We start from the raw sequence: 27,828 nt of genomic DNA on the forward strand, positions 1-27,828 counted from the left end.
TTTTACATTTTCTGGACCATTGGATCAGCGATTTTCAAAGTGGCTTAATAAATAGTAAAAAAATTCCAAAAAATGTAAAATTTGGTCTCCAAGCACATCTTAATATGTAGATCGCATCTAACGGTTCAGATTTACTATTCGGATTTTGAAAACGGAGAAAAAGGATAGAGTGCATTTGGATGCACAAAAATTTGGATGCATTTGAACCCTCCTCTTAACAAATATGACATTTTAAGTAACACATAACTACTACCTATAAATATATATTTAATTTCTGTGAATAACACAATATTCTTAGTTTGTATAATTATAAAGTAATAAATTCTCAGCTGCCATATTATTGAAAAGAAAATTAATTCATTTAAGAGGAGGGTTCAAATGCACTCAAATTTTTGTGCACCTAAATACACCCTATCTTTCAAATTCTTTTTCTCCGTTTTCAAAGTCCGAATAGTCAATCCGAACCGTTAGATGCGGTCTATATATTAAGATGTGCTTGGAGACCAAATTTTACATTTTTTGGAATTTTTTTACTATTTATTAAGCCACTTTGAAAATCGCTGATTTTACATTTTCTGGACTATTGGATCAGCAATTTTCAAAGTGGCTTAATAAATAATAAAAAAATTCCAAAAAATGTAAAATTTGGTCTCCAAGCACATCTTAATATGTAGATCGCATCTAATGGTTCAGATTGACTATTCGGACTTTGAAAATGGAGAAAATGGATAGGATGCATTTGGGTGCACAAAAATTTGGGTGCATTTGAACCCTCCTCTTCATTTTTTTTTTTTTTGACAAAAGTGGGTAACCCCCACCTGTTTCTTATAGAAACAAAATGTTGCAATTATACAAAAATCAACGAGGTCAACCTCATTGTGCAAGATAACCATACTATCAAATATTCGCAGAGGCAATATTACAAAACCAACTACTAAAACAACTAATTAAGCAACTTCTAGAAATGGCAAAGATGAACTAAAAAGTTAAGCATCAAAAGAGGCAGAGTTGTAATCCAAAAGAGAGCCTCCATTTATTCTTGTATCAGATGAGGAGGAGGCCATGTGGTGAGATTCAACCCTGTCTACTAGGTATGCTGAGAGATCCATTTCCTCTGATCCAAGACCTCCTTCCTCTGTATCTTGGCTGTGGTCCTCCTCTATAGTATCTGGCATAAGATGAACCATGCCTACCTGAGTTAAATTACAAGCATGCATTGGCAAGATCAAAGTTAATTTAAAGTAGGTGTCATCATTTTTAATTTTGCACCAGAAGGAAGCTAAAGAGATTATATTAGAACTAATGCTAGCTACTGAGGGAATAGAAGTATTATTGAAGCAAACTTTATTTCTGGTTAACCATAATGTCCAAAGGGTGGCTGCTCTTACAAGTTCAACTAAAAGCTTATCTTTCAAAGGAATGCAACTATCAATTAGCCAAAGGTCCTCGATTGTTTCACAATTAAAATTAAAACCATTGTGGTTAACAATCCAAGACCAAATTGACTGTGCTATATAACAAGTAACAAATAAATGATCGGTGGTCTCTAATTCTCCACAAAATATACATGATGTATTACCAGACCAGCCCCTATTAAGTAAATTGGATTTAGTCAAAATTCTGTTTTGTTTAAGAAGCCATAGAAAAACTTTAATTTTTAAGGGTATATTAACTTTCCAAATTGTTGTAAAAGTCTTATTTTTAATTCCTCCATACTCTAGCCATTTGTAAAGGGAATGTACTGAAAAAATGCCATTTGCATTCCATCTCCATGTGATTAAGTTAGGCCCTATAGTGGGAGTAAAGAGAGTTATTTTTCAAGCTATTCCATTCAACAAGGAGAAACCCTCCTCTTCATTTAATAATTAGTAAATTTTAATTATCATTTAACTAATTATAACTAAGATCTAGTGATTTATTATATTAAGTAACGATATTCTTAAATAAATAGATAAGACTTCGAAGTAAACGCCTGTTGCTTTCCTTCGTAAAATAATTAGCGTAGATTGCTTCTCCGTAAGCTTGGGCTTTGAATATTACAGATTTGACCATACCAATGACAGCATACGGGACAATACAGATTTTTAGTCAACCAAATCACCATTCAGAACATACGATGGTGTTCTTTTGAGAACAATGTTTGTGTGGCTTTTCATGTCGTTAAAGAAGGACCTTTTTCAAATTCAAGCAACGTCACAATCCTAGTCAAATGATCATTATTGTCTCAAAATTGATTAGTTAAACAACTCTGCTGGTTAGTTGTTCCTTTGCACAAAATCATTTACATAAATGATTTTTTTTTTTAATAAGAATCGGAGTCATAACTCTATTTGATTAACTGCAATTAGTTATATTATTTAGGGATTTAAAGATCAAATTCCTTTGTGTATTTACAAACGAAGTAAGCAAATAAAAAAAATAAAAAAGAGAGAGACGAATAAAAAAATAAAAAATAAAAATGAGTCTTGCTTATTAAAATATATATCTTCTATTCATTTAATTCCACTAGATTTCAATCTCCTCTAGCAATTCTTTAATCGTCTCTGATTATTCTCTAAAAGTCTTTGTGCATCTCTCTCTCCACAAGGCGAATATAACGATTAGCAGCAGCTCTCGTAGTTGTTTCGTCCTAGCCAATACTGCCAATGCCAACGTAAAACTAGCAAGAAGAACTAGGTGCATGCAAAACCAGAGCTGGTTTCAGATTACCTAATTCAGAGCCTTAACAAAATTTTGAGTTAATATTAGCACCGAGTTATCCGCTTTCTTTAGAAATCACATATATAAAATCCAGAACAAAAGTTCAGCACTTTCATATAAAATTTTTTTGGGTGAAACCACCTTGATATTTTAAGTCAGGTCGGTTCCAACTTCATTAGTAATTCTTAAGTCAGGCCGGTTCGAATTATGAAGAGGATAAATTGTACTAATTTTTATAAAATTATTTTTTTTAACGACATAAATAAATAATTTTAATATATAGAAAGACTTATTAGTCCTTTTTACCTTCGACTTTCCACCGCTTCTAATTCGGATTCACAACAGTTGGGACATGTACTTTTTTCTTATTACATCTTCATCTTTATAAAGTCATGTATGTATAATCAATGGACGTTCTGCTACTCTATGAAATAACAAAATTTTCAATATCATTAAATACGCGTGATAAGGAACCTGACAATTGACACTTCATTACATGTTCTGATTATGTGGCATTGCCAATAGACCTAAACGAACAGCAGTCAGCAGATAATGATTCAGTTAAATTGCCTTGGGGGTAGTTTCGGCCCATACTTGAAATTTGGGCCTAATTTGAAATAACTAGGTCTCCAAATAAATAAGTAATGTATTCGGCCCATTCTGCCATGCGCCAGGCTCTGTTAATCTTTAAGCCCGTTGGGTTTATTCAAGCTTTTTTTTTTATTATTATTATTAACGTTGTGCTATTTATGTTTATGTCATATTGTCATTGTCTGATTGGCAATTTGGCATCAAGGTGATGCAAGAGTGCAAGACCGAGCCAACTATTTTGAAATTAGATGCAGAAACAGAGAGCACGTGGGAATTGAATTTTTCCACCGAGACCACCTTGTATCGGTCTATCGGATATGAGATATTGCATAAATTCTGGTTGTGTTTGGTTGAACCAAGAATAGAACTAATTTTGAATTAGCTCCACTATTCTCAATTTTTATTGATTCAAACATAAATTAGCAATTTGAGTTAGCTCCATAATAGCTCTATTTTACTAATCCATAAATAATGGATTAGCAAGAGTAGAGCTTATGGAATTAGTGATATTAATAAAATATTTGATTCATCTCAATTAGAGTTAGTTTAAATATTAAATTAGTATTAAATAAAACATCTGATTAATATTGAATATAATATAATATTATATTATATTAGTATTAAATATATTATAATATTATATTAAATTAGTATTAAATAAACTATTAGTTTAAATATTAAAGTAAATATAATATTATTTTAAAATATAGATTAGTATTAAATAAATATAATATTCAATTAGATTAATATTAAATAAAATGTTAGATTAAATGTAATATAATATTAATTTAAATATTAAATTAGTATTAAATAACTATAATATAAAATTAGATTAATATTAAATAAAATATTCTATTAAATATAATATAATATTCTATTAAATATAATATAATATTAATTTAAATATTTAATGTAATATTAGATTAGTATTAAATAAATATAATATCTGATAAGATTAGATTATTATTAAATAAAATATAAAATATAGTATTGCTTTAAATATTAATATAAATAAAATATTATATTAAATATAATATAATATAAATGTTAAATGTTAAATGTAATATAATATTAGTTCAAATATTAGATTAGTATTAAATAAAATATTAAATTAGCATTAAATAAATATAATATCATATTTAAATAGATTAGTATTAAATAAAATATTCGATTAGTATGAAAAAAATATTAGTTTAAATGTAATATAATATTAGTCTAAATATTAAATGAAATAAAACATTAGTTTAGATATTAAATGTAATATAATATTAGTTTAAATATTAGTTTAGGTTAATTACTATTTTATTTATTCTCTCCATCGCTATTCCAAACATACAATCCAAACGACATTTTTACTAACCCGAATAGTCCAAAGTTAGTGCTATTCTCAAATCATTCGGGTTAGCACTATCCTCAACCACTAACTCAAAAATCATTATTCTTGTACTAATCCTTGCTCGATCCAAACGTACCTATAAATGGACATAATAATATGCATTTTTTATAATTGAAATAGTCAATCTCAATCACTAAGCATAATTTTATATGAAAATACATGGAAACTATATTATAACTATTTAAAAGATCACTACTTTCGGATTGTCCAGAATTTTTAAATCAAGTGATACAACTGAAGTGGACCCTCCAATAATTGATACAACTGGAGAGGACCGTTATCCTGCTTCCACTACAAGGAACTTCGCTGCCAAGGAACAACTGATCTTTGTTGCTGAAGTAGACTTCCAAGTCAAATTTGTCTTCCCTAGTTCTCCTTTCATAGGAAGCCACTCGTTGCCTCACGCCTATAAAAAGCAATCTAATTCCAAGCATCAATTAATAAACACACACACACACACACACACAATTAAGCTCCAACGAAACAGAGAAGAGAGGAAGAAAAAAAAAAATGGGTCTGAGTTACTCATGTTTTGCTGGGCTTGAGAGTAAAGTTGGTCCTATGAAATCTGAATCACCAAAGAGAGGAAATGAGAAGGCTAGTGAAGTATTGGAGAAAGGAGGTCGTAGATCAATGGAGAACGCAAAGAGGAAAGAGAGCGCACCGTTGGTAGTGTATCATTTTCCCATGCAATCTCGGCCTGGCCTTCTTTGAGATTTTCTTTTATCATTGAGTTGTGTCGGAAGATTTCACAATCTTGTTAATTATGCATTGTGTACTAATTAAGATCAAGCGGTTTTCATGTCAGTTCATTTAACTGAGCTAGTCGGAGGAATGTATATACAAGCAACTTAGTAAATTTTTCTATGAGAGATAGTTGTTTTTGGTACGAGCTTAGACATATAGAGAACATGTGATACGTTAAGGACTACTTCAATATATATTGTTTTGTTGCAGCGGAAATATGTAATTATCATTGTTAACTCATTGTTCTTTCAATTCGCCTCTATCAATAACTTTCAAGATCACTCAAGCCTTTGGAACATGAGTTGGTGCATAAACTTTTAATTAATGGGGATCGAACATTTATTGAAGGTCAATCGTATAAAAAATTTCACAAAAAAATATGGAGACAATTTTCTAATAATAATTATTACATTTTATTCTAAATTATACAATAAAATTATATCTAAGTATCGTAACAAAAAAATAAATGGGGATAAGTTGACCCGCATTCATGCGGGATGAACCTGCCACTGTGCATAAAAGGATCTTTCAATAAACAAACACGAGTTTCCTTTCCGGCCTTCTTAAAATTATTGAAAGATCTTTGCTGAAAGTGTTCCTTCTGAACCCTCCCCCCCAAAAAAAGGAAGAAGATTAACTGATTAAACATAATACTGTCCTTTGTTGTATCAATTTTGTTCCAATCGACCGAAATGCCCTTTGTTGGTTTCCCCTTTGTATAATTGGGAAATGTTTCTATGTTTAACTGCGATTCTACTTTATAATTCTTATTTCTTTTGGCTTTAAATGTTGTGCCAGAGAAGTTATAGTGGACAAAATTGGAATGTGATTGTTCTGCTGGTAAAAACAGTTCTATAATTAAATTAGATCAAAAATAAAAATGCTAATTTTATCAGAATTTATTTGAGTAAAAATTTTAGAAATTCGTATAATAATAAATTAAATCGAAATAAATTAAACTAAAATTAAGTTATTCACCTCTTGATGTCATTTTTTCAAATGTATTTCGTCTCTAAAACAAAACTTGATGATTTAATTTTCAGTTAAGTTTTGTTTTCTTTATTCCAAACAAACTTCTATTTTTTTTGCCTGTGCTATTATCTATACCGCATGAGTTTTAACTTTTAACTATACGAATCAGAACCCGCTACTCACAGTTGCTTCTACAAATTCACAGAAAATTCACACTACCACACTAAGCAAGCATAAGGAGGCAGTGAGCTAACATCAAACTCAAATATGCAACTGTTTGATTGCAGATAAGAAGCACATGCGCAGCATTCGAACGCATAATTATACCATGTCATTGGAGAATCAACTATCTTTGCAGATCGTGTTGATCTCCGATCGATCCGTTTTGACTGGAGAATCGCTTCACTCTTGGTCAGTGCTATGATCCCTCTTCGGAACATTTTTTGTTCAGGCCTGCTTCCTTGTTCCCGCATCTCCTTCATTCGTGCAGGTGCATAATCGAACCAGGGCTGATTTGTGCCTAATCTCTATTCTCTAAGCTGCCTAAGATATCATGTCTATTAATATTTGAGTATACTGGTATTGTATTCATCATTTTCTTAGTAATTATTACTTGAATTTATAGACACTTCTCTGTATCAACTATCAAGCTCACACCATTTTGAAGAAAAAGGAACATTAAAAAATAAACGAGAGAATTAGTATTATTTCATTGGAAGCTATGAACCAACTAAATGGAAAAACTATAATTTATTTTAGCTGAAATTACAGCAGATGCCCCGTTCTTCAAAAGAATCCACCACTTAACAGGGGCGGTTGTCACACTCGACTATTAGCGTAACATTGTTAAATTACCAGTACAGGACATCACATTACAAATTTAGTAGTTTCTCTAGCAAATTTTACTGATGAGAGAATATTCAAATTAAGTGAAGAAAACACCCAAATTAATAATACCCAAGTTGTACAAGAAGAGGTGTGCAAAAGAACAAGGGTATTTTGGTCAAATGGAATAAAATTGATAGAACAAGGTACAATATTTCTTTCCTTTTTTAGGTTCAGAACTCAAAAGTATGGTTTTTTTTTATTTTTTTATTTTTGCAAATATTGAATATAATCATCTTTATCGAAACAATTAGAACAAATGATGTTTCTTTGAATGGCAATCATTGAAATTCTGGTTTATTACAAGTGCATTTTTGCTGCCTAACGAGTCACTACCTACCTTACCAGTCATACTGGTATTGGACCAATAATCATGCATATTGGTATATGTTTGCCTAACGGCAAGTGCTTGGTTTGCATGTCCAATTAACTGGTTGTCAAACACAATGTTATCTCAATTTAACTACAACAAATGCGAAGAAAATAAACAAAAAGATGTATGGCTTATGCAATTACTGTTACCATTTTCAAGTTGTAGGCTAAATTACCATTGTCATCAATAACAGCATTACTCCATCAATCAAGTAATACTCCAAAGGGTTTGTAAATGACAATATGACAGGATAAATGCTGGTACAGCTGGTGAAGATGTTGTTTGTCTAAGGTTGGGGCCTTTTTCGGCATAGCATCTTATGTAGATTTTTTATGTTGCCTATTTGTAGATCTCTTATTACGTGACAATTATGAAAACTTAATTAAAAACAATAGTGTGAGAGAAAACACCAAATTCTATTAAAGCTGCATCATAACCATACCAGTACCAATTTGGTGAATTAGTGGGAATAACAGCTGGTATGCAAATTCACTGGGTCTTTCTATATTATAATATATAAATGAGCAATTTCTGCTTATTGATACATATGAAAAATTTGCCCATAAGGTGATTGGCAATTGGACCAAAATATATATAAAATAACCAAGCGCATTTCAGTAAATTTATGACCTTTTCAAAGTCAATTGCATAAGAACCAAATTTTCAAATAACAAATAGTTAGTATCAGTTGCTCAATTGTAATTTATTTTATGTGATAAAATTAACTAGCATTCCTACCATATTTCCTCTATTCCAAATTTCCAATCGACAGAATCTTTTTTTCGCTTTTGATGCTTTTGAATTTTATAAGGAATTAATAACATTTTAATTGAATGCTTAAATTTTTCCCATTTCACTTTTCCTTGATCATTAAGGAAAACATCAGGATAATTAATATATGAATGAACAAGACAACTATAAGAGAACTTGATCAGCCGGTGTGTAAAACAGAATTTTTCAGCAATGAATTTTAATCTATTTTATTTCCTTTTCAAGTTATTAAGGAACTAATTCTGGAAAGATGGAAATTGTTTTGCCCCATAAAGTGAGAAAATAACTAATCAAAGAAATTAACAGTCAAAGCAGGACATTGATGTCCTAATAGAGAAAACTGAATTTATTATTAGACTGCAGAGGCGTTACCGCGTTAGACCTCCTGGAGCCTTTTCTCGTATTTCATTAAATTTTATTATTACTTCACACATAATCAATTTTTTTTAATAAACTACAAAACTTACTGCTTGAAATAATATAAATTATCAAAATCCAAATAGTCAAACACAAAAATTATTTGTTTATCATTACTATTTCGTGAAAGTTAAATTAAAGGCCCTAGAGGCTTTACAAATTGAATTATAGAATTATAGATTTGAATCCGCATCCCTTCTTAGTTTTACTATTTTTATTATATTTTTTGCATAATTTCACTGAAGCCCTTAGTTTTTCGACTGATACGCATCAAACTTACAGTAACTATAAAGAAGTTCAATTGCTAAATATATTTAACAGTCTTAACAGTTTTAATTTTTTGTTATTTATTCGATTTTTTAAATGGAAAAAATAATTTTAATTTTGTTGATCAATAAATTTTAAAATTAATATACTAACGAATTAAATAAAAGTAAAAAAAAAAAAATTTGAGTTATCACGGTCATAATATCATTGTTGTTAAGTGTATTTTGTCTTTATCGTGAGCAAGAATTGCCACCAAAATTATCAAAGATAACTGCTCTTTATAACACTAGCATAAAAATGACCGACAATATTCCATTAATATTTTAATGTCCAGCGATAATCGGGATTCAGTTATACAACTTTCATAGAATCAAACATTAGTTTGAATCGATCAATTCTTTGATAAAATATTAACATTGTGCACTGGCTAAAGAGTGATTAAATCAACCAAATAGTGATCAAGCAAACTGACAGACAATTGATGTAATTTATCAAAGAGGTGCATCATCCTTTTTATTACCAATTGAATGAGTGAAAGAGAGAGATATCTCTGGCTAGTCTTCACTTATTCTTTCTCTTTTTTTAATCGGAAACTGAAAGTATAAAGCCTGCCTACGGACTTTCCCTTAAAAAAAAAAGAGGGAAATGATAAAGGCCACAGGAAACAAAATGTAAAGCGTTAGACTTTTCGATTTAAGCATTGCAATTTATATATTATGAATAGGTTCAAAATATATATGAAGTGATTAAATCAAATGGAGATAACTAGAATAAAATATATATTTGTTGATTCAATGGAGTTTATAAACAGACGTTGAAACAGAAAATTTGAATTTTCCAAATTTAAGTTTCGACAAATTTTTATTGTATTCAGATCTTTATGTTCCATCAATTCGATATTTGATATTTATTTTGCTCGTGTTTAGAAAGAAAAAGGAGCAAATCACAGTCTGGTATCAGTTGCAGAACGCTAGAGTTCAGTAATGACATTTTATGCCAGTACAATGTAAATGAAATACACATAAAAAAGGAAATCATACCATTTAATTTGGTAGGCAGAGGTAACAGACATGTGCATGCTGATATACAATGAAGGAAGAAATAATTCATTTTGGTTCAGTTGTGATTGACCCAGTTGATACGACCCGGTATGTACTATGACCTACTTTTATATTTTGTTCAATTTCATGTGTTGAATTAGCAAAGAATCTGAAAAAGCAAGTACAAAAATATCAAATTTCACTTCACTTCATACGTGAGCATGTAAAAAATGATGATGTCAGGTTATATTATATGTGAAAAGCAGAGAGAGACTGAAAGAGGCTCATAATTTCATCAAATCATTTATTGAAGAAGTCTTTACCAATCTCAAAAAATTGCTAGGATGTGAGTCAGATAATATTTTATGTTTAAGGGATGTTAGAAATATATATTTAATTAATGTAATGGTCCACGAGGGTGCTAACTGTTAGGAATATGAAGAATTATGTTTGTTATCTTCTTTGGAAAGATAAATCGTAATTAGTAGTTGACACAGGAAATTAAAATAGGATGACAATTGGTCAGATTGGGTTGGATTTGTGTCGAAGTTTTAGGTCCGAATCTTTGTCTCAAATCTTAGGCCCAATCCGTCTGGAATCCGGATCCCCCTGCAGTAACTCAAATTTGGAGTTTGCATCCTGACCGTATGATCATAATCCAGGACAATCTGATTCAAGTGGACTTGCACGGACCCTTTCATTATTTGTGCCAAAACAGATTGGACGGTTTGGATTCAAACTCAAAATTTGTATTACTTTGAAATAAAAGCTGATTAGTAGCAACGTCGTTTCATTTTTTTTTTTTTGGTAAAAGTTAGAGGTCAAGTCTATGACCTCTCACGTAGAAATTATGTGTTTTTATCACTAAACCAAAGTAATGAACGTTGTTTCATCTTTGAAATGAGAGTGGGAATTGTATAATGCACACTTAATTTGCAAGAATTTTAAGTTTTTCACACAAATATTAATGTCGATGGAACGACTTTTGAGTCTTTGATAGAACATATATAGTCCGATGCCTATCGGAACGAACTTGGCCCGGTACTCATATCCTTTAAAATGAGTTCAAATCTGACGAAACACATGGGGCCTATTGGAACAAACTTGGCCCGGTACTCATTTCCTTTAAAATGAGTTCAAATCTGACGAAACACATGGGGCCTAAGAAAGTTTAGACAGTAATAAATACGAGAATAACAATGAAGCATTTGAATTTGTAATAAAAGATTGTTTTCGAATAAAATAAAAATAAAAAAGAACTCAAGCACGCGACAAGGTAATAATTTAGAAAAGAAAAAAAAAAGGCTTTGTTAAAATTAAATCTAATTGTTCAACTCGGGGTCGTTGGGTGTGTTTATAATTTGATATGACAAGATGTTACTTAAATGAGATATCAATGGCAGCTGTATTAGTCATTTAATAATAAATCGGTTTATTTGAGAAAGCTGTTGCATAAAAACATAATGTTGTTAACAATAATTTGCAATGTATTGGTCCAGGCAGACAGTGGCCTACTTCTAATTAAGTTTTGGGAAAGAAAATTAGGTTATGTATTTATGGATTATTGTCTATTTTATATAAATAAATTTATTTATTTTGGATTAAATTCATTTCTTTCCAACCCAACTCATTTTTGTTTCTTAGTCCCGACTCAATATCTGGATTCGCCTCTGATTAGAAGTGAAAATCATGTATTACTTTGTCTAAATCTTTATTTTCAAAATTCCGTTGGTCCGATTCATTCAACATAATCTCCAACTAGTTTACATTATTTTATAATCTTTTTATATTTTTTTTCTAGATACGATCAAATATTAATTTATTTAAAAGATTCTAAAAAAAATAAAATATATATATAAAATTTGGTCTCGAAATACATTAACTTGAACTATGTTGAAAGATTGAGATCAACTATTTAAAATTTAAAAGTAAAAATAATGAACACAACTTCACAAAGTATATTAATACAACTCGTTGGTCATTTTAAATAAACTAATATTTGATCCAATGAGAAAAATGATACTCTTTGTGTGAAAGATCATAAGTTTGAAATCTAAAAAAATAATATTTTGTGAATGTTAAATAATTGAGTGGCTTTTTTTTTTAATAAAAAGCCTCTTAAATAAATTAGATAACTAAACCAGCTTCAACCTTAAAAAAGAAAAGAAAATTAAACTGACTTTTATTCAATTTTTTATTTTTTTTGTCGTACACGGTCCACAACATGGGAAGTGTATCCTCTGCGGAGTTTTTTTGTGCGGAGCTTTTAATCTGGTCCGTTCGTTTCGGATCGGACGGATCAGATTAAAAATTTCGCAAATTTTGAGAAATATATATTTTTTTCAAATCGAGCAAGAACTGATCTGATTCGCCCGTTCCAAAACGAACGGACCAGATTAAAAGCTCCGTACGGAAAAAACTCCCTAGAGGATAGCGTTCCCCACAACATGGTGGATTCATGTAATAAAATTGAGTCTGAACGTCATAAAATAAAACCTATACAGCATTAAAAGATTTTTAAGTACAGCGAGGATCTTCACTCGTACCTTATCCTATCCTATGAAGGACAAGTGATAGATAAGATAATAAATGTAAAAGAAGATTTTGTATATTGCTGTTGATTCATCTGCACAAAAAAATTATATTGCTTTATATAGCTGTTAATACTGGATCTGAACTATGGTTTGATTTAATCTAAACTCTTCGTTACATGCTTCATTACTAAGAATATTATGCCAGTGTGGCCATGATTGGATATCTCCATTGTTGTGAGTATGGTCCAATAATAAGTCATTAATTTCATCTTTTTATTTATCCGTATCCTTACTCCATAAATTAATAAAAAAAAACAAATCTTATCTATATTAATTTTGTCGAATTATGTATGGTTCAAATATCATCAAACGAGTTCCAATGATTGTTGGAAATATATTATGGACTTGGCTACGGTGCTATGGGTAGCTAAGAGGCCTCCCGTGCTACGGCTCAATATTCGACTTTTCGAAATCCTAACGGTCGATCCGAACCGTTCATCTTGTTCTCCATATCAATATGTGCTTGGAGACCAAATTTTACATTTTTTGGAAATTTTTTACTATTTTTTTAGATTTATTGAAAATCGCTGTTTTTCAGACAAATCTGGACCATAAAAAACAGCGATATTTAATAAATCTAAAAAAATAATAAAAAATTTCCAAAAAATGTAAAATTTAGTCTCCAAATACATATTAATATGGAGAACAAGATGAACGGTTCGGATCGACCGTTAGGATTTCGAAAAGTCGAATATTGAGCCGTAGCACGGGAGGCCTCTTAGCTACCCATAGCATATTAGCCAAATCCATATATAGGACTTGGCTACGGTGCTATGGGTAGCCAAATCCATATATATATATATATATGAGAATGGTTCAAATGCCTTCATTTTTTGTCTCCACCATACATTCATTTTTAAAAACTTTAATAACTCATAATTTTAAACTTAAAAATCAAAATAAAGCCGTTAGATGTGATCTATATTATTTTCTTTATGTGCTCATAAAAAATTACCACATTTCGATTTTATTCAAATGTGAATAAATAAGTTGAAAAATCAACGTCTAAAAATTATCCACATTAGTGTATTTTTTTACAACCAAAACAAAATTGAAATGTTATAATTTTTTACACATGCATAGATAAAATGATATAGATTATATCCAACGATATTATTTTGACTTTTGAATTTTAAAATTTGAGTTATTAATGTTTTTAAAAATGAAGGTATGATGGAAGCATATAAAATAGAGGCATCATTATATATATTCCAATTAATGATTGTCGAATACTATATTAATGTTGGGAATATATAACATATACTGACGTAACAAAATTGGATAAGAAACTAATAAAGTGTTATAATCAGAACAAAGATTGAATACATACTAGATACTACCAAAATTGAGTATATAATTTTACAACACAAGACTAGATCGTCTACTTTAGTTTTAAGCTAATATTTTGTTTTTGACATCTAAATTCACAGGTGAAAATATTAAATTAGAAAAATATTTAAAAAAGGACACCAGAGAAGTTGAGTATAAGATTAAGAGCACTGAGATAGGGAAAAATAAAAATGAAAAAAAAGCGTCAAGGCCATACGATCTTCGATATGGAAACAGAGTAGGTCCGATGGGCATCGAACTTACTTTGGTTTCAATAGGTTCACTCACCGTCGGATTGGATTTAGAATTCACATTAGAACTTTCGCGTCTGCTTTTAATATTCGTACACACAAATTCTGAAACAAATTAGACGGTATATTTGCCAATCGAAACCAAACTAAATTCAATGGACATCGAAGCTACACCTTTCTCCTTCGATGTAACCTATTTTGGATTCACACACTAAAAACATTAGATCATTGGGCGGAGTCAAAAAGTTAAAGTAGGATGGGACAAACGTTTAGGTAAAGCATAATTTATAAAGAGGAGGGTTCAGATGCCTCCATGTCTTTGTGCCCCCATTATGTCTCCATCTCTCTCCATCATTTTCAAAGTTCAAACAGTCGATCCGAACCGCTCAACCTAACCTCCATACTAAAATATGTTTGGAGACCAAATTTTATATTTTTAGAAATTTTTTTTACTATTTTTTTAGATAGGTAAAAAAAATACTGTTTTTAGATGGTTCAGATTTACTGATTTTGTACCTATCTAAGAAAATAGTAAAAAAAATTCCTAAAAATATAAAATTTGGTCTCCAAACATATTTTAGTATGGAGGTTAAGTTGAGCGGTTCGGATCGACTGTTTGAACTTTGAAAATAATGGAGAGAAATGGAGGCATGATGGAGGCACAAAAACATGGAGGCATTTGAACCCTCCTCATTTATAAAAGTGGAAATATATTTTGAAAAGAAATTAGGGTGACACATATTCTGAAATTTTTATATCTTAAATATAGTTTTTTATAGTTTTTTTTAAAAAGAAATCATATAAATATAAGCGTGTTTTTAAAAAAAAAAAAAAAAAATTAGCCAAGGGAGCCAGTGACTCTCCCTCTGATTTTACGTAGCTCCACCACTGTAAAAGTGAAGATTCAAATAAAAAATTGTGGGAGCGAAATTTACATGTAAGACTTTCTTATTTGAAAACCAATGTGTAAAATTTTACATTATAGCTTGCTAATTATTATTGGGAATAATTTTGTCTCAAATGTGCCTGCTAACAATGTAACATTACTTTTGCATTTTGATTAAAATATCAAGAAAAATATAAATTATATATATATATATATATTTTTATAAATTAACACTTCTGATTTTTTTTAAACAGTGTTCACATATATAACCCTACGCTATTGCTGATTATTAAACAACCATTTTTCTATTTTCCTCGCCTACTAACGATGTGACATCATTTGTTGTATTTTGATTAAAAAAATCGAGAAAAAAATATAACTTTTATATATTTTTTTTAAATTAACCCTTTTTTTTAACAGAGTTCACATATATAGCTGCCTTGGTTTTAGCAATTTCGGGAGAGGCATAGCAGCACTCAGTAATATCTTTGGAGACGCAAAATAGAGACAGCCAACGTGGTCGTTCCCTCCAATTAATAAAGTCGCTGTGCTCCTTAAATATGCATGACTCATCATGAGACCTTTGAAAGGGAAAATATTGTTTAATCGAAACAAAACTGAATAGCAAGTTTAGAATTTTCGTTCCATGGGGCGGGTCATAGTCATCAAGTTACTTTGTTGATATACACATTCAGAAAAATAAAGTCTAATTATAAATGACATAATTATAATATTATGTAGCAGAATGAACTAAAATAAAAAAACTAGTGATATAAATGTTTCAGTTGCTAAATTTTTACATTTGTGCTGTCTATTTTCTTACTAATAAATTGTATGATTTATAATTTGACTATCAAATGACTTAAAAGATGTAGATATAAAAACTTATCTAATAAATCAAGTTTTCCATTATTTCTTGTTGATATACATCACTATTTCTAAGTTCTACAAATATGATTCTATTTGTACTAGAAAATAAAATATTACTCTGATACAAGATGAATAAAAAGAATAAAAAAGATATTACCATGCTCAATCTATAAATTTCATAATAATTTTTGTATAATACAATCTAACTTGAAACAATAAATTACTACTAGAACAAAAATCTTGTACCATAAGTGCTAATCAATCAATGAATCAATTCTTTAAAGACTTAACTAGATCAAAAACACGTCATGACATTTCTAAAATCTCTTGTCTTATTCCTCAAAAATATTATTAAAATTTATTGAATAACTATTTACTGATTTGGATCATACCTGATCGCATTGGAGGATCAATAAAATTCTATTATTTACTCGGAAAAAATGACAATAATTAGGAGCCCAATAATTCAGAGTGACGAGAATGACCCGCCATATAATATGATAACCAGTTCCAACCACAGAACTTGAGAAAGTGTGCCTGATCACGATTTCCCAGCTCACTATCTGGTAAGCTATCATAATCTCATTAATCTGATCAGCCATCCGAACAAATCTCATTCATCCCAGCCCAATCATAAACTCTTGGGCCTGTTCGACCGACGATTGGATTGTGGGAATTAGTTCGATTTTTGGCACATTCCAATAACTTTTCGTGCGTCTGGTACTCGATGACATGTTTGTTTCCACTTCGTAACTCTTTTATTTCTCATGTCGGTTACCAACTCAGTTTAATTTGATGGGAAAAAATATATTAACTCAGACTTCATTTTTATCTTCCCAAATCGCTGATCTTTTTTTTTTATATATATATATTATCTCTCCTCTCTCATATTTCATCATTCTACTTCACACGTGGATTTAATAAAATAGATATAGGGTATATATAATAGTTCCCTTGTATTTTATTTTTGCTTGTGGGACTAACTGATCCAACCGGATCCGAGCACCTTTTATTTTAATTAATCATTTAATCAATAACAAAGCTAGTTGGCCTTGGCTTCTATATGAAAATAATTGAATGCATACAAAAATGTGTACATTTATCCATGGATTTAAAGAATTACAAAAATATTTTGTATCAGAAAATTTGAATGCACACATTTCACATATTTTATAATATTTTTTTATATGTTCATTTTTTGTAAATATTTTTAATTGTTATTTCATATCGGTCTGTATCTATTTCATTTAATTGTATTATTATAATTTTATTAATAAAAAAAGTTGTATAATATCAAATATTTTAGAAGATAAATAAGATTTTCTATAACTAATCCAACGGTACAACCGAACACCTATTTTATCACGTTTCCATAATCAACCACGTACGTACCCGTATTCATGGGTTTCCACCTTTTTAAAAGTGGATTCTCATTCCCGTCAAATCTCATCCCGCACAATCCCGTGACAAACGAATAGGCCCTACAAATGTACTCTCGATAAACCAGATAAGTGATTAAATAAGATAAACATGTTAATATGTTGCTGCAATGGCACATATCATATGGACAACTATGGTATACATCACGTGTATGTTTCGTTTATTTTTTTCCTCAAAGTTATTCAAATAACAATTAAAGTTGTATATTTATATCCGCTATCATTCAGATTTATTATGCATTGTTTTGGTATATAATTTAAAAATAATTTGCTATCCATCGTATCATTAGAAAAATTCTTCGATTTGAACAAAAATATATTCTAAACTATTGTTTGTTGGATGATTGACTAAATAGTATCCAAATTGGTCCAATTTAATACATGACCTATTTAAATAATATATTTACAGTTTTAAATGATTTAACAAAATTATCAATAAACATATCATAATAGAATGCACATTAAAGTTACTAATATTATGAACATCAAACCAAATTGATAAGCAACACTATTTGGTCTCCAAGAACATATTAATATGGAGAACAAGATGAACGGTTTGGATCGGTCATTTGGACTTTAAATCGGTGATTTATAGTTCAATGCACAAGGGTGCTCATGCATTGCAATGCACCATAGCCCATCTCTCTCTCTCTCTATATATATATATGATAATGACTTGGATCTTAATAGCTGTTGTTAGAGTAATTCATGGCAATTTAATTCAGAAAAGGATGTAAGATTCGCAAGTCACAGAATTCATATCCTTTGCATTAACTCAAAAGAGAATCTTTTGAGTTAATGGATCTCAATTGTCCGATCTGTCTTAAAATTCGTACAGACTAAATCTGCACTAATATTGAAAGTCCCCCTATGTTATAAGCAGGTACCGGAGTGGCTCCGTTTAAAATCATGCATAGGATACGCATTCCAAGTCACATGTAATATCCACAACCGTGAACGATATATAGATCAAATGGTAATTAAACTGAAGGAACCACCGACAGTAGTATATTATATTTTAAAATTTGTCACTATTTTGAGTTTCTGCAATTAACAGCATCATTTTTCCCCCTTTCTTTAAATAGTATACCATTTAGAAGGATTCGGTAGGTGTTAGTTGTCTGTCTACTTTTAAAGTCATTCCTATATATAATAAAGACTATCATGGCATTCTGATTTGTAATCCTATAAGTAGTAAAAAAAAATACATTATATTTTGTAACTCATCATTTTTTGCTCTTTGATGAGACAAAACATGATATTATGTCATATTTTAATCTAATTGTAGCAATCAGGTAGCGTGATACAATAACATTAAGCCATTTATAGCTTAATAGTGTTTAAGGAATGCAATAAAAACCTTTTCTTCTCATGAAGGAGCCATCCATCTTTTCAAATTTTGACGCAAATTAATGCTATCAAGTCAATGTGCTGATGATAATGACACGTCTTTCACAGTTAAAATCCAACTTCAAATTCTAACAAGGACCGCAATAATTAAGTTGGGAAAATTTAAAAAGAGGAAGTATGTAATGATGGCAGAATAATGAAGGTAATTAGTCACGTCGTTACTAATTTTGTTATGTATATCGGTTATTTGATGTGATTTGTCTGTTACTTGACATATCAATTTGCGTGATGTGTCTTTTAATGATTGAAAATAACTAGCCACAGCACTTCCAACAAATTAATTTTGTCATATAACGTGACACGTTATGTGGTCAATTTTCTCTAATACTATTTCTTTATTTTAATTATATTGCAAATATGTTCTTATTTTTTCAGCATTTTTTAACTAACTTAAAATATGAAAAAAAAATTAAACGTGATTAGTCACGTTTGATTACAATGTGATTATACGTGATTATGCATCACTATTTTAATTACATAACGTTACGTTACATGAAAAAAAATTGATTATGTGTCGTTATATAACATAATTAAATCACAACATTTTAGTTACGTCGTATCACGTCCTTCAGTATTACATGCCATAAGAGGTGCCAAAGGATGCATTAGATTCTGGTCACATCCGAATTACTCATATTTGAAAAAATCACATTTTTTTTTCTTTTTAACTTTCGCAAAAACTGCAAAGTTATGAGAAAGAATCGAACTCTCAATTTTTAAATAACTAATAATTTTAGAATTTTTTTTTTTATAACTAACTGTGCTACTTTCTCTTTCTCTGAAAAATTACTGTTACTGGATCAAATTGCTCTAATCTGAATTTGGGCTATTTGGGATTCAAACCGCCTTAGGCGTCTCTTTTTAAGGTTTTAACCATTTCGTTGTGTTTTGGATTTGATTCGGTTTTATTCAATCGGCGTTTAAGACATTTAAGGTATTTGGAATCTTTCCAAGTTCAGTTTCTATTTAAGTCAGGTTCGATACTTGAATCGTTTTGATTTTATTATTAAAATAAAATGAAATTTCATAAGTTTTTTTTTTTTTTGAGAGAGAGAAGCCCGTATGAGAAATTTCATAACTTGTTAGTTACTTTCTCTAAAATTTGATTAAATATATTGACGAAGCTATTTTAGCTTCATGTAGCGTACCCCGATTTTTTTTATTTATATCCAAAAAATATATATAAATTTAAAAAACTAATCAAACCTCTTGTTTATTTCGAAAACTACTCAAACCGGAAATTGGATATTAAATCCAGAATAATTTTTTCCGGATTTAGAATTTTTTTTTCCCAAAATTTGTTTTTCAGATTTTTTTTTTCATTTTTCAGTTTTTATAATTTATTTATTTTTTGTATTGAAGTATTACAAATATTTAATATTTTTTTTAAAAAATAGATGAAATACTATATAATTTAATTTATTCGAAAGACTGCTATAAATAATCCGGATCAACATTTTTCATGCCGAATTTTTTACGGCCGTAAGAAAAATTAATATTATATAATATATATATGTATATATAATATAAGAGGAGGGTTCAAATGCACCCAAATTTTTGTGCACCCAAATGTACCCTATCTTTTAAATCATTTTTCTCCATTTTCAAAGTCCGAATAGTCAATCCGAACCGTTAGATGCGATCTATATATTAAGATGTGCTTGGAGACCAAATTTTATATTTTTTGGAATTTTTTTACTATTTATTAAGCCACTTTGAAAATCGTTGATTTTACATTTTCTGGACCATTGGATCAGCAATTTTCAAAGTAGCTTAATAAATAGTAAAAAAATTCCAAAAAATATAAAATTTGGTCTCCAAGCACATGTTAATATATAGATTGCATCTAACGGTTCGGATTGACTATTCGGACTTTGAAAACAGAAAAAAAGGATAAGATGCATTTAGGTGCACAAAAATTTGGGTGCATTTGAACCCTCCTCATAATATAATATATGTATATGTATATATAATATAATATATGTAGGCTGTGGCTAATTTGCTGCCGGCAGCATTTCTGCCGGCGGTGCTGCCACTGTTTTTTCTATTTTTTGATGTTCAAACGACAAATCTAAACCGTTAGATGTTTAATCTATATTATAATCTACTTGGATACCAAATTTTACATTTTTTGGAATTTTTTTACTATATATTAAGCTGGTTTGAAAACCGCAGATTTCAATGCTGCAGAAATTTACTGAAATCAGCGGTTTTCAAACCAGCTTAATATATAGTAAAAAAATTCAAAAAAATGTAAAATTTGGTCTCCAAGTAGATTATAATATAGATTAAACATCTAACGGTTTGGATTTGTTGTTTGGACATCACACGGCTAAATATAGCCCCGGCAGCACCTCTGCCGAAATGCTGCCAGCAGCAATTTAGACAGACCCAATATATGTATATATATGTATATATAATATAATATAATATATATGTTAAAATTTTTATTCGACCTGAACCGTTCAACAAAAAAATTTATTTGATCCGAATCGTTCAAAAAACAGTGATTTTCTATCCATCTTAAAAAATAGTAAAAAAATTTCAAAAATTATAAAATTTCATCCCTAACCATATTTTAGTATGGATATCATGTTGAACGGTTCGGATCGACAATTTAGACTTTGAATATGAAGAAAATGAAGATATAAAATATGAGGTATAAAAAAAATGAGGCATTGGAACCCTTGTTTAGTGCTTCAAAAATTTAGTTTAAGTTCTCGTTCGACGGTAGGCATTCAATGATCGGTATTTTCAAAGTTTTCAAAGTCCAAACAGTCGATCCAAACCGTTCAACATGATGGATATTTTAAAATGTGCTTGCAGATCAAATTTTACATTTTTTCTAAATTTTTTTTACTATTTATTAAGATGGGTACAAAAAATTCAATGGTCTGAATATAGCGATTTTGTTAAATACTTAATAGATAATAAAAAAATTCAAAAAAATATAAAATTTGATATGCAAGCACATTTTAACATATATATTATATTATATATACATATATATATATATATATATTGTTGTTCGTACAATAATCTTTTACGTCTATTTGACTAATTTGCAAAAACATACAATTATTGAATTTTACGATTTCTTCTACTTTAAGATTATGTAGGTTCAAGAAGAATTGGAATTGCAATGTAAAATGCTTGGACAGAAGAAATCATGAAGATATTTGTCAAGAATGCAAATTGTAATACTTTGTATTTGGTAAAGTAAGTTTGAGGCTATTTTTACAGAGCCAAATGTTATGTAACGTTTGTAAAACGTTATAACGTTTTACTCCTGTCAAAAACACTAAGTAAGAGCTTGATCAAACTCAGAGAAAACATAAAACGTTATAACGTTTTAAGGATGTTAAGGGACTGAAATCCAGTTGTACAAGAGTCCTAAAACGTTATAACGTTTTCACAAAACGTTGTAACGTTTTAATTAAATTTGATCTTCAAAAATCCTGTTTTTGATCAAGATTTTACAGAGCAAAACGTTATGTAACATTTTACAAACGTTGTAACGTTTTTGAACGATTAGCTGAGCTGTCAGGAAATTGAAAACCTAAAATCGAATTATAATATAAAACGTTGTAACATTTTCAGAAAACGTTGTAACGTTTTAGCTCAATTTGCTCATTTTTGAGCTGTCTCTATAAATAGAGCAGTGGGGTCTCTTCCCCACTTAACCTAGCCGTCCCTAAACTTCAAAAGAGGCGATTTTCTGAGAGCTTGGTTCCACCATTGTTGATTGAGCTTAAAACTTCAATATCTCTCAATCAATCTCAAACAACCTCAAACCCACTTCACTAATCTCTAATTAGATTAGGTTAGAGTGATCTATTGAGTGTTTCTCTTGTTCTTGAGTAGCTTGTGTGACTTCCCTTGTTTGTAAGGGTTCGCCAGCTCAAACCTCGAGTTGCTCGTGTGACTTCCCTTGGTTGTAAGGGCTCGCCGGCGCTCATCTCTCGTTGGTCGTGACTTCCCGTTTTGTAAGGGCTCACGGTTCACAATTGTAATCCTTTCATATTGGGTAATAGAAAGGCGCACCTAGAAAGAGGTTGCGACGCCCCGGAGACGTAGACCTTTGTTTTGCCGAACTCCGTTATTATCCCGCGTGTCAAATTTCTCTAAACTCATCTATTTACTTTTAATCGCATTTATTTTCAGTTTTTGAGCTAATTAGCGGTGCCTCTTATTACAACATATATTATATTATATTATATTAATTTTTCTTATGGTCATAAAAATTTCGGCATGAAAAATGTTGATCCGCATTATTTGTAGCAGTCTTTCGAATAAATCAAATTATATAGTATTCCATCTATTTAAAAAAATATTAAATATTTGTAATACTTCAATACAAAAAATAAATAAATTATAAAAACTGAAAAATGAAAAAAAAATCTGAAAAAAAAATTTCGGAAAAAAAAATCCTAAATCCGGAAAAAATTATTCCGGATTTAATATCCAATTTCCGAAAATTGGTATTGAAACCGGAAATTTTTTTTCCGGTTTGGGTAGTTTTCGAAATAAACAAGAGGTTTGGTTAGTTTTTTAAAATTATATATTTTTTTGGATATAAATAAAAAAATCGGTAGCGTACCAGTCATTTTTTTTGTTCACTTTTTTCATTATTAATAATGCGATACATGAAGTCAAATTAATTTTGTCAATGACTTTACTTAAAAATTCAAATTCAGTTCAATGCAAGTTTTTGTTGATTGTGCTATAGTTTACGTTGAATTATAATTCGTTAAAATTTAAGACTTTATTAGTCGCACGTTAATTCAAATCAGACTATGTATACAAAATATGTTGCTTTGAAAATCTGAAAAATAAATAAGGAAAATTTAAAATGTAGAAAATTTCAGATAAAATCAGACTTTATTAGGGTAAGTGTTTTGCCGCCTCTATCCGAATAGAAACTGCATACAAGTTGGCACAACTATTCATTTAAAATATTTTAAAATAAAGTTGTAATGAATGCATGGATAAAACAACCAGTAATTATAAACTCCTAGTTGAATGAGAGTCCGCTCTCTCATATATAAAGTTGTAGTGAATGTATAGATAAAGAGGAAGTTCAAATGACTTTGTTATTTATGTCTATGTTATGTCTTTATTTTTTTATATTTTAATAATAAATTATAAACTCCTAGTTGAATGAGAGTCCGCTCTCTCATATATAAAGTTGTAGTGAATGTATAGATAAAGAGGAAGTTCAAATGACTTTGTTATTTATGTCTATGTTATGTCTTTATTTTTTGATATTTTAATAATAAATTTTTTAAAATTTTATATGTTAAAATAAAACGTTAGATGTGATTGATATTAATTTTTTCTATATTTACATAAAAATTATCACTTTTCATTTTGTTTTATATGAATTAATAAGTTGAAAATTTAACATTCAGAAATTATTCATATTCATATATTTTTGTAAGCTTTTAGTGACAATTAAAATATAGTTACAATATCATAATCTTTTACATATACATAGAAAAAAATAATATAGATCATAATAATTTTATTTTAACTATTTTAATATTTAAATTTTAAGTTATTAAAAGTTTAAAATAAAGGCATTTCAACCATCCTCTTTATTTAATGACCTATTTCATTGGTTATAAAATACATTCGTCAATCTAAAATTGCTTTTGTTCCCTTATAATTGTTTTTATTCTGAAATTTTAGTTGGTAACAGAGGTATCACTTAAAAGATAATACCCTCCACTATTCAATGAGAAAAGAGAATTTTACCAACATGCAACTGCCAAATTTAAAATGCCTCCACTATTCAATGAGAAAAAAGAGAATTTTTCCAACATTGCACGCATCTCTTCCTCCTATTTATTTCTTATTTGTAATTTGATAGCCTCTATTTCAGGCCTTTGGTACTGGGACCAGGCTAGCTCACTTCTATAATATGGTACTAGCCGCTTTAATTCTGTAACTACTTTCATTGCTGTCTTGCTGAAACCTATACTTGTAATATCTTGATTATAATATATTATATATCGTCAAAATCATGAAGTGGAACCACATGTAACTGTAATAGCCTAACAAATTGACAAGTGATTCATCTCTGTCCAGCCTGTGACTTGTCAAGCGCTGTTCTCTTCACCGAAACAGTGGCTTATATATATTTGGTACTGGCAATTTCAATGCGCCAATGAGCACTCTCTCTCTCTTTTCCAATTTCAGTTCTAATTCAAAAGCAATGTCTTGGGCAATTGCATTGGTTTTGGGTCTCTTCATTTCGCTCATTTCAATCTCAACTGCTCAGCTCCAAGTAGGATTCTATCAGAATTCATGCCCAAATGCTGAGTCTATTGTGACCTCGGTTGTTAGACAAGCTACTCTATCAGACCCAACTATCCCTGCTGCTCTGCTCAGGCTCCATTTCCATGATTGCATTGTTCAAGTATCTCTCTCTAGTCCTTCCCTATTTATTTATATTTTCCTTTTTTTTATTAATTTGGGTATTTTTCACAAGCATTGGGGGCTGAAGCTCTCTGTTTATTAGACTTACAATTATATCAAATTAACAAGTTTCTATTATGACACGCTCTTTTACTTATTTTTTCCTTCTTCTTCAATTATTATGATTAATATTCTGCGATATATTATTATTTTGATTAAACGATTTTGAGTAAAGATTTATTATTATTATTATAATGATTACTAATACTACCACTACTATTAAGATTACACTCGGTTCCAGCATAACTTGGGGATCAAGCCGAATCCTCTAGAAGATCTATATCTACTCAAAAGAAGGAAAAAAGAAATTGAAGAATATCAATCATATCTAGTGAAACAGGCAGTAGATAGTATTTGATTATTTGTCATTAATTCTAAGGATTGGTTTTCATGTTTAACATGATATATAAAATATTTTTGAATTGATAAATATGCATGTAAGAGCCGTGTAATTCAATCAAGAAATAAAAGAAATAAAAAATAAGGAAGGGAAGGGAGAGTCATGGGAGTCTTGTGTTCTTGAGTTGTTTTATTATTTTTTGACAGCTCTATTATTATGTTAGTAATATTATTGTAATTGTTGTTATTTTTTTTGCTTATAGGGTTGTGAAGGGTCAATTCTAATTCGCAGCCCTGCAACCGGAAACCTGGAAAAGGATTCACCGAATCATGCCGGTCTGAGAGGTTTGGAAGTGATTGACAGTGCGAAAGCACAACTCGAGTCACAGTGCCCTGGCACAGTTTCTTGTGCTGATATCGTGGCTCTTGCCGCCCGGGACTCAATTACTATGGTATGCCATTACACTTCTCTTCAGTTTTTTTGTCATCTGATTTCTGACAAAATATGTTGTAGTAATTAAGCTTGTTTTGAGGATCGATATAGAAAACTAGGTTTTGTCAAATTTCATTTCCAAGATAACATATATACTCAAAATATGCCAGCTACACATTAATTGCATTTGGCCAGTTGCATTATGGTATGGAATAATAGAAATATCATGGTACCATCTAAAAGTTTAGAGCTCAATTTTGAATTTTTAAAGAAAGATAGCATTCAATGCAGACACAAGGTCCACAATATGATGTGCCAACCGGTAGGAGAGATGGTCGGGTGTCGAATATTGCGGATGCAAACAACATGCCTCAGGTTCGCGAACCGATCAATGTGCTAAGATCAAAATTTGCAGCCAAGGGACTTTCTGATAAGGATCTTGTTCTCCTCTCAGGTAATTAATTCCTAACGTATTATTATAATGGAAAAAAAAAATGTGATTCCTATAGTTAAAATGTGGTTGGTTTGAACCCAAACCATTAATGCCTAATGAACCAACCACATTTTCAAGTTACATGCTAAACTAGATGAAAACAAGGGTAGTTATATATGATACCCAATAGTTGTTATTTTGAACTTCAACAAAAATCAGTAGTCTTAGTACAATATTCACATAACAGTCTCTTATTTAGAACTTGACTAAAGAGTTGAGCAAATTGTAACATGTAGCGGCACATACTATTGGGACGACAGCATGTTTCTTCGTTGAAAACCGTCTTTACAGCTTCTCAACGAACAGTCAATCTGATCCATCCATAGACCCCGGTTTCCTTCCTGAGCTCCAAGCGCAGTGTCCGCAGAATGGAAACGTGAATGTGCGTATCCCACTTGACCGTGGAAGCGGCAACACATTTGACAAACAAATCTTGAGCAACATAAGATCTGGTTTCGCGGTGATCGAGTCTGATGCAGCGTTGTACCAGGATGAATCAACCAAGGCAATAGTCGATTCGTACTTTGGGTTGTTCGGCGATCTTTTTGGGCCATCATTTGAGGAAGATTTCGCGGCATCAATGGTCAAGATGGGATCAATTGGTGTCCGAACTAGATCGGACGGTGAGATTAGGCGTGTTTGTTCGGCTTTCAATTAAAGCCTGATTTTGTTTTTATTTTTTGTAAACGGTTCGGTGATTCATGTGTATGGTGTGATATTGGATAGTGGTGTGTAAGTACATACGTGACAGAAGCATGCATGTGTATATTATTTCAAACAAGTTAGTGCATATTTATAATATGAAAAGGTTTAGATCAAATTAAACTTTACAACCATGTGACATTTGTAAGGAGTGACAATGTAAATTGAGACTCTCTTTCATTATTATTTTTATATATATTTCTTAACTTTATCTTTTCTCTTGAGCTCTTGAGAATTTTAAATATGTGACGTTATAGGGATATATGAAAAAGAATGTAATTATTTTGATGGAGTTGCGTATATTGAGGAGGCTGCCGCTTACCTGAGAGACTGAGACGTGTTTATTATCTAAGATATTTATTTATTTGTTCTCAATATAATATCATTCTAATATTTTTAACTGTAGGCTCGTTTCATGAAGAAATTGGTGAAAATGGGCTTCG

General features: G+C 30.2%; 1 protein-coding gene across 1 annotated transcript; it reads left to right on the forward strand.

Moving 5' to 3' along the window:
* The first annotated feature begins 25,089 nt into the window (after positions 1-25,089).
* On the forward strand, positions 25,090-27,565 carry LOC144565084 (peroxidase 43-like). The gene is made up of 4 exons (XM_078314720.1): positions 25,090-25,359; positions 26,021-26,209; positions 26,482-26,644; positions 26,920-27,565. Exons 1-4 carry the CDS (start codon positions 25,108-25,110, stop codon positions 27,339-27,341), a joined length of 1,026 nt encoding a protein of 341 aa, XP_078170846.1. The 5' UTR covers positions 25,090-25,107; the 3' UTR covers positions 27,342-27,565.
* The last annotated feature ends 263 nt before the right edge of the window (positions 27,566-27,828 follow it).

This window comes from Carex rostrata, chromosome 1, assembly GCF_964058835.1.
Source record: "Carex rostrata chromosome 1, lpCarRost1.2, whole genome shotgun sequence".
Taxonomy (NCBI): Eukaryota; Viridiplantae; Streptophyta; class Magnoliopsida; order Poales; family Cyperaceae; genus Carex; species Carex rostrata.

What these genes read in the sequence shown, in the direction of transcription:
- LOC144565084 (XM_078314720.1), top strand. Translation starts at nt 25,108, where the DNA reads ATGAGCACTCTCTCTCTCTTTTCCAATTTCAGTTCTAATTCAAAAGCA. An exon ending in CCCGGGACTCAATTACTATG is followed by an intron (nt 26,210 to 26,481) that starts GTATGCCATTAC and finishes CATTCAATGCAG; the next exon opens with ACACAAGGTCCACAATATGA. An exon ending in GGATCTTGTTCTCCTCTCAG is followed by an intron (nt 26,645 to 26,919) that starts GTAATTAATTCC and finishes TGTAACATGTAG; the next exon opens with CGGCACATACTATTGGGACG.